Raw genomic sequence first — 9,554 nt, forward strand, 5'->3', positions numbered from 1 at the left:
ACACCGGGCTGACCCAGTTAAGGGGCCAAATACTGGTCAAATTATTTTTTTCATACGAGGGGGGTTCACCAAACCTCTCTTAAGGGATGAGAGCGTTCGGCCACTCACGCCAACCAAGCTGGTTAACTCTAGTTTGTATGTTGAGACATGGGGAAGGAGAACTGGAGAAGTAACAAAATGGGTTTGGGGGGAAAAGCAAGCACAAAAAGCAGGGGAGGGAGGGAGGAAGGGGATGCCACAAACACATGGGTGAAGAAAATGTATATAGTTTTCTGGCATTCTTACATTCTATTTCTAATTGATGATCTTAGTTACATGGATTACAAGAAAAGTAGCGATTTTTATACAAAAAAAAGGGGCGATTAGGGACATATAAAAGTCACCTGAAATCACAAATCCAAGTATACATATGATGCTATCATACAGTTGCTGGGGCTGGTACTGCTGGAGGAACGCGGTTTTCAGCAGGGATTTCGACAAACTCTGATAGAATTGCGCGGAATTCATCTCCACTCATTGTCTCCTTCTCGAGAAGGACTTCCACTATCTTATCAATGGCTTCCCGGTTGTTCCGGATGTGGGTCAATGCAATCTCGTATGCACTGTCCGAGATCTTCTTCACAGCCGCGTCTATGTCTTCTGCAAGCCTTTCTGACATGGAGTTGCGGGCCATCATTCTCATGATAACATCCGCGCTTTGAGCCCCCGAGTCCATGAGTGACCAAGGCCCAATCTCAGACATCCCAAAAGTAACAACCATCTGTGAAAAGATACACAAGGACCCTCAGCAAAGTTCTCGAGAAAACAAAAAAAGAAAAGGGAGGGGGATCTTTTCGCATCTCATTTTCACTCTCGCCAAAATGTTGTTTTATATACCTGTTTCGCCATACCGGTGATCTGTTGCAAATCACCAGCTGCACCAGTGGTCACCTCGGGCTCTCCAAAGATAACTTCCTCTGCAGCCCTTCCACCGAGCCCTCCAACAATTCTCGCAAAGAGCTGTTGTTTAGAGATCAAGGTTGGGTCGTCTGATGGAATAAACCAGGTCAGACCCCTCGCCTGACCACGTGGGACTAGTGTGACTTTTTGAACAGCATCGTGTCCAGGAGTGAGAGTACTGCATGATGACATGGAATGCAAGAGACGTTATTTACGTGTACATTTGCTTCGGGTTCAACTTAAGATCACCATAAAACCAGCTATTTGGAGCAAATTCGTAGATAATAACTAAAAGAAGAGTGAATGAAAATGGCAGAATTAAAGGTGCCTCCTACAGTTAGGGCCTGCTCAGGACACCTCGTGGTCTGACAAAAAAAAAATAACTTGGTTCTTTACGAGATGTAAATAGAAGTCATTTTGGACTCACCCGCAAATGGCGTGGCCAACTTCATGGTATGCCACTAGACTTTTGCTCTTGCCGTCGGTCATAGTTGTCCCTTCCATTCCCGCAACAATCCTATCAATCGAATCATCAATCTCTTTAGATGAGATAGCTGTTTTACCCCGTCTACCCGCCAGTATGGCTGCCTCGTTCAAGAGGTTAGCTAGATCGGCCCCGCTGAAACCAGGTGTCCGCATTGATATTACTTCAAGAGATACATCAGAATCGAACTTCTTATTGCTGGCGTGAACCTTTAAGATCTCTGTTCTTCCCTTAATATCGGGAACATCAACAGTCACCTGCAGCACAATTTCAAATTCAGCATTTCGTTACATGATAATTCAGGAGGAAAGCAAATATGCGGTGGTATAGTATATAGTATACCTGTCTATCAAACCGACCAGGCCTCAACAAGGCTGAGTCGAGAATATCAGCACGATTAGTGGCGGCAATAACTATAATTCCGGTGTTTCCTTCGAAACCGTCCATTTCCGTCAGGAGTTGGTTAAGAGTTTGCTCTCTCTCGTCATTCCCTCCGCCAATCCCGGTTCCTCTTTGCCGCCCAACAGCGTCAATTTCATCGACAAATACAATGCAGGGAGCGTTTTCCTTGGCTTTCTTGAAAAGGTCACGGACACGAGATGCACCAACGCCAACAAACATCTCAACAAACTCCGAACCCGAAATTGAGAAGAAAGGAACACCGGCTTCACCCGCTATGGCTTTGGCTAGTAGGGTCTTCCCGGTACCCGGAGGACCGACGAGAAGAACTCCTTTAGGGATGCGTGCTCCAACTGCAGTAAACCTCTCGGGCTTCTTCAAGAACTCCACCACCTCCATAAAATCTTGCTTCGCTTCATCCACACCCGCAACATCATCAAATGTCACACCGGTGTTCGGTTCCATTTGGAACTTAGCTTTTGATTGGCCAAAGGCCAACGGGAAACCGGGGCCGCCAGGGCCGCCCATTCCTCCAGAAGACCGCCTCGATAATAGGAACAAACCCCCAATCAAGATAAGCGGGAATGCCAAGTTTCCAATCAAGTTAAACAACAGAGAGCCAGACTCCTCTTGAGCATTGTGTGCAGCGAAATCGATATTCTTTTCCCTGAACTTTTGAAGGAGTTCCTGGTTGAGCCCGGGTAACTGCACCCGAACTCTCTGAACCCGATTGCCCAACTCTGGAGATATTGCCTCAACAATAGCTATGGTTCCATTTTCGAACAAATCTACCTTTTGCACCCTATCCTTATCCAAGTACTCCAAAAATCGAGAATAAGACATCCTGGAGTTTGAGACCCCTTGTTCCTCCGCATAAGCTTTCCCACTACCTAACAATGCAGGTACAGCAAGACCAGCATTCCCGAGTAATAATTTCAAAAAGCCTCTTCTACCCTCACGCGAATTCTGGTCCAGGGACGCCTTTGCAACGACAACTTTTGATGTCTTGCTACGTGATGGCAAGCGTGAAGCAAATAAAAGGTGCCTTCCATAAATTTCTTTCGATAAACCATTTCCCGCTATGCACACTGATGAAGTTGCCATCTTGGCAAATTCCCAGTAATCTGCACACATTGCATACCACTTTTCAACAAATGAAATAGAAGAAAATACATACAACACGACATAATCTAGAGGGAAATCAAATTCCAATTTGATATCAAGAATGGCGATATAGATACCAGAATAAAGATGAATCAAAGATTTATTTCAAGATTCAATTTTGTTCCAAATTTCAATTCACATCTTGTCTTGTCTATCTTTTATGCTTCAACTTTAATTTAACTCTTGAAATGAACTCTGCATCCTTTCACCATGACCATACTTAATAAAGAAATAACACAAAGTAATCTACTGTGCTAAGGTAGCAATCTTTACATATATTGGTGACAAATCTGGGGAAAAAACAGCTAATTACACTTAATAAAGCTTCTAATTTCTCTGATTTCAAGAACCCAACAGCTCCACTGCGCAAAGTCATCTACTAAGGTGAATACAAAGTCCATAAAAACACACAATATTAAAGAAACATAAACTACCCATGAATCTTGATTTTGCTATCTGTGCATTACTACAAGTATACCGAACGCTATTCCTACCAACAAGAAGTAATTATTGGAACCATAACTACTGAAAAGAGATTAAAAAGCTGCAGACTTTACCTGAAAATCCGGAGAGAGCTGAGGAGAGAGAGAGTGAGATGAAGAAAGGGTTTGGAAAGGAAATAGGAGGTGGAAGGTAATTTAGAGGGAATGGATGTGGTTTGGGAATGGCATACGTGGCTTCTTCTCGGTGGATTCTACGGGTCTACAATTCCTACAAACACTTCCACAATTCTTAGATTTTTTTCCTGCGACGAAATTTGGCATATTTCATCAAAGAATTAGTAACCCTTAATTTTAGTGTATAGCCGGATAATAATTGAAATGTTGTAAAATTTTTAGTCCTTTAAAGAAAACTTGTCATTTGATTAAGAGTGAAAATAAGTTGAGTCACGTCAAATTTAAAATAGACTGGTCCAAATTTAGGTTCGATTCGATTGAGTTTAATAGGATTTGAGTTCAGTTTAATTGGTTCAAAAGTTTAAACTATATTTAAGATATTTAATATAATTTTTTATTTTTCTATTGTATATAAAATAATTTTTCCTCTCCATTCATATGTTGTTGGCTACTTGGGTCAATATCGTCTTCATGTTTTTTGCCTTTGCCTTGGTGGCTTGGTTCTGAACCTGTCGTGAAAGTTTGGTGTTCAAATTGACATTTTGATTTGTATGTTTTTGTATCATTAAGGAACATTCACACTATGGCGTTCTTTCAATTGCGTATACGGTTGAAGGACAAGTTTGATGCAAAATGGGACAGTTAATTCGGTAATTACAAATTTCAAGTTTGACTCTCCGTTAGAACTATCTATTAATTTTCTTGGTCTGAACCCGTGGACAATCTAGGCAAGGCGAGCTTCACTCATAGTGTACCTTGATCGCGAGTTTTCTCGTAAATCAAAGATTGATGCAAATTTTGATATGGTTTGTCATCCGAATGGAAAATTTAAATATAAAGAAGTATTTTTAGAGTGGATATGAATTGAAACATGTGCTCCATCTCAGCTAAAAGTCTAAGCTGATAGTTAGATTGCACATTAATGGTTATATGCTCAACAATATGAAAAAATAAAGATGAACTTAAATAGTATTCTTATTTTATTCTTGGGGATTTAGTATTGCATACTTGTTCAAATTTTGGAAGTAAATTCAAGATATTGATTTATTTGTTTACATCTTCTCTGCTTATCTTCCCAACAGAGCAGGTATCATGTTCTGCAACTCATAGTCATCCTCCAACACAAGTGCTCTCATTATGGCAAGCATGTCGTTATCACGAGCCGGAGGCGGGGGAGGAAGGAGACGGCGAGGTGGAGGAACCCCGGTGCGTCTTGGAGGCGCAGGCGGGGCAGCATTCTCCTTGAGCCTCTCACAAATGGCGAAGCGGCAGACAGGGCACAGCCCGTGGTTCTTCACCCAGGGGACAATGCAGTCCTCGTGAAACATGTGGTTGCAGGGAGTGAGAGTGACGACTTCCCGGGCCTCGAAATCTTCCAGGCAAACCGCGCACCTCTTCCAGTTCTCGTCTTTGTCCTTTGACGCCTCCTGTGTCTGTGTGGTGTTGCGGTTCCTGTCCCTGAAGTAGAGGTTCGGGAGAGGTGTTGCGGGGTTGTAAATTTCTTTCCTGAGCTTAGCTAACACCTTGTGCTGCTCGTCTGTGGTTAGCTTGGATTCGTTGGTCGAGGACTGAGGATTATCGTCTTCGCGCTGCTGCATGAACAGGCGGAAAGGAGGAGGAGGAGGAGAACGAGAAGGAGGAGAGTGATCCAGTCGAGCCAATTGAGTTTGCCAAGCGTTTGCTGACACGCTGTCTTCAAGAACAACAACTCGGATTGGGGGGCGTGGCGGGGCTGGTGGCCTATTTCCTGATTGAATGCTGCAATTTGATTACCATATCACATTACGATTGAACTCACGAGATCACAGTTGGTTCAAATGGTGCTAGCCATGAAGAAGTGTTTTTGTGAGAGTTTTTCGCACTTTTGGTCCCACGACTATAGTGGCACTACCAGGATTGATCCACGACTTTCAAACCTTGCAATCTCGGTCCACGACTATAGTGTCGCTACAATTTCTCACCGGAGTAAGAACCATTTATGTCAAAAAAGGGGCCGGAAAATTGACAGAAAATGGGCTGAAAGGACCATTTTTACAAAAAAACAATAGTCGTGGACTGAGATTGCAAGGTTTGAAAGTCGTGGATAAATCCTGATAATGCCACTATAGTCGTGGGACCAAAAATGCGAAAAACTCGTTTTTGTGATGAGCAAAAGTGCTTAAACTATCATTGAAACCAACGACTAGCAATCAAATGTTCTGCAGGGAATTGCATATGGAACTAACTAATAGAGTACCTGTTGAATCTGAGAGGCGCTCCGATGGGTCTCCTTGGATTTGGAAACCTTCGAGGATAGCCTGGGTCCTGGCTCGGGAAGGACTGCGTGCAAATGTGCAACAAGAAACGAGGTTAGAGGAAGAAGTGGGCAAAAACATACATAGAGGTGAAGGATGGGCTTACTGGAGCCTCTTCCCAGTGAGGTAATCTGGTTTGAATTCTGTTCCGGTTGTACTGATTACCAGGCTCTTCTAGCCGAGAGTGATGAAATCCAGGTTGCGGTCTGTTCCAGTTGTACTGATTACCAGGCTCTTCAACCGGAGGAAATCCAGGCTGCGATCTGTTCCAGTTGTACCGACTAGGAATACCATGGACACTCTCAAACTCATCTCTCTGCACATATCTCTGAACCTGATCTGGCATATAGTCATAATAATGGCCACTCCCACCGCCACTACTGCCGCTCATGTTCCCTAAGATCCTTCGGTTCAAGCAGCAACTTCTCGACGAAAACCGATCAAGAATTTGGTTGGGGCTCTTAGCCTCTTAGGCACAACTCAAAGTCTCAAACCATTGTTTATTAGGTTCTAGCTGAAAAGATATTCCTTTTTGAATGAAAAGACTGTCCTTTTGTGGTGGCCATCTTCTGGAACAAGAGACCATCAAAGTAGATATCAAGCAAAGAATCCAATTCCAAAACTATTATTGTCACTGCAGTGTGTAAAAGCATCAAGAATTTCTTAGCTTATTAATAATAGATGAAGATTCCAATACGGTGAAATTCACATATTTTGCCTAGCTTCATATGACTAAATTCTCGATTCAATCCTGACCACACAATAGGCAGATCAAGAAGCATATTTCCCCATCCCGACAAACCAAAGCGTTGCTTCTTGAAGATAAAAACTGCAGGTAATTCTGTATCTCTACGGCTCTACGCTATACAGGATAAACGGTTGAAAGGAAAACACAACAGTGTCAAGGCATATAAAGTAAGACTGATAAACTTACAGCTGTGGCAAATTGAAACATGTGCTCCATCTCAACTACAAGCCTAAACTGATAGTTGGATTGCACATTAATGGTTATATGCTCCACGTGGCCATGACCTTTGGTCTGGTTCTGATACCAAATTGAAACATGTGCTCCATCTCAACTAAAAGCCTAAGCTGATAGGTGGATTGCACATTAATGGTTATATGCTCAACATGGCAAATGACTTCTGGATCTAAAACGCTAAGGAGTCGGGGTATTCTCTCTTTCACCAGAAATCCTTACAGCTGCAAACCCCATCTCTGAAATGATGAAACCGGCTTGCATCCCTCACTGTTATTTCTCGTTTCGTGATGGTGGTGATGAATTTCAGTGCAGTATGGCAGTCAACACAGACCCGCAAATTCTTGGTGACAAGAATGGGCTTGCTGGGTTTAAGATTAAGCAAGGCAAACGCAACAGCAAGCTTCTCGCTGTGATAAAGAAGAATTTGCTCTTTCTCCTCCTCTTCGACATCTTGGTACACAAAATCAAATTCTGACCTATACCCTAATTTTTTCATCTCGAAAGACAGTTCGTTTAGTTTTTCGTTGATTTTGGGTGACTGTGGGTGAGACTGATCCCCGCCAACGAATCCATGGACATTACCATTCACTTCAACCCAACTGCACCCTGGGCTCTTCTTAAAGCCTGAATCTTTCTGCACAATTCTAATATGAGCAGCATCATCCCATCTCCCTGCAGTACTATATAAGTTCGATAAAAGAACAAAATTACCTGGACTTTCTGGCCCTAGGCTATGAATTTTATTCGAAACTTCTTCTGCAAGTTCAATATTTCTATAGATTCTACAAGCTGCAAGCAAAGCACTCCATATGCGGACATCAGGCTCGAATGGCATTGCTTCGACTAAACTGTAGGCCTCGTCCAGAAGATCACCACGGCCCAAAAGATCCACCATGGATAAATAATGATCCATCCTCGGAACAATCTTGAATTCTTCACACATGGTATGGAACCAATGCTTCCCTTCGGCAACGAGACCTGAGTGGCTGCAAGCAAATAAGAGACCGATGAAAGTAATCTCATCTGGTTTTTGGCCTACAGTCAACATATCATTGAACATCAAAATTGCTTCTCTTCCACGGCCATGAATTCCATAACCAGAAATCATTGCATTCCAAGAGACAACATCTCTTGTATACATCCTCTCAAAAACAAGCCTAGCCAGTTCGACCTTACCACACTTTGAGTACATGTCAATTAGAGCATTACAAATTGAAACATCTGTCGTGAATCCATGGACTATGGAGTAACCATGGCCACAAACTCCATACTGTAGAGCAGCTAACTGCGAACAAGCTGGGAGGAATCCCATCACGGTCGAGAGATCTGGCTCAACACGAGAACATTGCATCTTCTGAAAAAACCTTAAAGCTTCTTCTGCATTACCATTCTGCACGCACCCTGAAATTATAGCACTATATGAGACAGAATCTACCAAATGCATATCCTCAAATAACCTCAGTGTGTCATCTATCCTCCCACACTTTGCATACATAGAAAGAAGTGTGTTGCTAACCATTAGATCCAAAAGAGATCCCATCTTAACAGTTTGACCATGTATCCATTTCCCTCTCCTCAGATCAATTAGCTTAGCACAAGCTCGAATGACTGTCGCAAGCATAACAGAGGAAAGACTGGAATTATGTTCCAGCCTCATCTTCTCAAACAGCTCCAACCCCATTAGTGCAGAATCACACGTTATGCACGCCCCAATCATTGCACTCCACGTGATTTCATTCTTGAAACTCATTGCACTAAAAACCCTCCATGCATAATCCAACTGCTTACATTTTCCATACACATCCAGAATCCCAGTATCAAGAACTACATCTCCAACAAAACCCCTTCTCAAACAATGCCCATGCACACCCTTCCCTTCTCTCAACTTGTTTGCCTCCCCAATTGCTGGCAGCATGGCTACCATAGTTGAAGAATTGGTATCCAACCTGGTTTTCTGCATTTCCAGGACCAAGCTCCTCATATCCCCATACAAACCATGCAAAGAACATCCAGCAATCAATGCATTCCACGCCACAGTATCTCTCTCACGCATTCCATCAAACACCTCCCGTGCCTCAACCAAACACCCGCACTTCACGTAAAAATCAACCAAAGCAGTGCAAACAAATACATCATTACCAAGACCCTGCCTTTCCGCATCTTCATGAATTCTCACCCCATTCTCCAAATCTTGCAGCCCCGAACAAGCCTTTAACACAAAAGGGTACGTGTATTTGGTGGGTCTGACTCCACACTTCATCATTTCATAGTACAGCTCAACGGCTCCCTCAAGTGGTCCATCCCAAGCATAGGCTCTGATCATTTGGTTCCACAAGATAGATTTGTTCCTCCTATCCGGGCTCGGAATTGAATTAAAAACGCGCCGAGCGAGCTCAAGTCTTCTGCATGAGATATAGAAACGGGTAAGCTTGTCGAGAAGGATTGAGTTATTGGTGAAACAATGATTGTTTTTAACGATGGCTTGATGAATTGCTTTGCCTTGCGCAAGCGCCTTCGACTCTGTAGAGGCTTCAAGGAGTTCTATGCAAGCATAATGGTCTATTCTGAAAACCGGACAGCTCTGCTGAACTAGACGCCTCGCCGCCACGCATGACATCTTAACTCGAGGAAGCAAAAAGCTGCGTTCTTGATGTGAAGAAAAAGAATTTAAAAGA

At 43.1% G+C, this 9,554-nt stretch overlaps 3 protein-coding genes across 5 annotated transcripts; all 3 read right to left on the minus strand.

Moving 5' to 3' along the window:
• Nucleotides 1-245: 245 nt before the first annotated feature.
• Nucleotides 246-3,648, minus strand: LOC109155701 (ATP-dependent zinc metalloprotease FTSH 2, chloroplastic). 2 transcript variants are annotated; one of them, XM_019303322.1, is made up of 5 exons: nucleotides 3,544-3,648; nucleotides 1,766-2,946; nucleotides 1,367-1,680; nucleotides 877-1,117; nucleotides 246-760 (listed from the first exon to the last, which is right to left on the minus strand). In XM_019303322.1, the coding sequence occupies exons 2-5, from the start codon at nucleotides 2,924-2,926 to the stop codon at nucleotides 419-421; spliced, it is 2,058 nt and encodes a 685-aa protein (XP_019158867.1). In that variant the 5' UTR covers nucleotides 2,927-2,946; nucleotides 3,544-3,648; the 3' UTR covers nucleotides 246-418. The 2 variants fall into 2 exon arrangements, with proteins under 2 accessions (XP_019158867.1, XP_019158866.1); XM_019303321.1 differs by lacking the exon at nucleotides 3,544-3,648 and adding an exon at nucleotides 3,300-3,402.
• Nucleotides 3,649-4,560: 912 nt separating this feature from the next.
• LOC109155717 (RING finger protein 44-like) lies at nucleotides 4,561-6,469 on the minus strand. Its single transcript, XM_019303343.1, has 3 exons — nucleotides 6,004-6,469; nucleotides 5,840-5,922; nucleotides 4,561-5,361 (listed from the first exon to the last, which is right to left on the minus strand). Exons 1-3 carry the CDS (start codon nucleotides 6,286-6,288, stop codon nucleotides 4,671-4,673), a joined length of 1,059 nt encoding a protein of 352 aa, XP_019158888.1. The 5' UTR covers nucleotides 6,289-6,469; the 3' UTR covers nucleotides 4,561-4,670.
• On the minus strand, nucleotides 6,390-9,550 carry LOC109155700 (pentatricopeptide repeat-containing protein At3g16610). Of its 2 annotated transcripts, none has more exons than XM_019303320.1 (2): nucleotides 7,086-9,550; nucleotides 6,390-6,466 (listed from the first exon to the last, which is right to left on the minus strand). In XM_019303320.1, coding segments are annotated over exons 1-2 (2,412 nt in total). In that variant the 5' UTR covers nucleotides 9,497-9,550; the 3' UTR covers nucleotides 6,390-6,465. The 2 variants fall into 2 exon arrangements, with proteins under 2 accessions (XP_019158865.1, XP_019158864.1); XM_019303319.1 differs by having other exon boundaries at nucleotides 6,414-6,488; nucleotides 7,049-9,550.
• Between the last annotated feature and the right edge of the window lie 4 nt (nucleotides 9,551-9,554).

Source organism: Ipomoea nil, unplaced genomic scaffold (genome assembly GCF_001879475.1).
Source record: "Ipomoea nil cultivar Tokyo-kokei standard unplaced genomic scaffold, Asagao_1.1 scaffold2704, whole genome shotgun sequence".
Taxonomy (NCBI): domain Eukaryota; kingdom Viridiplantae; phylum Streptophyta; class Magnoliopsida; order Solanales; family Convolvulaceae; genus Ipomoea; species Ipomoea nil.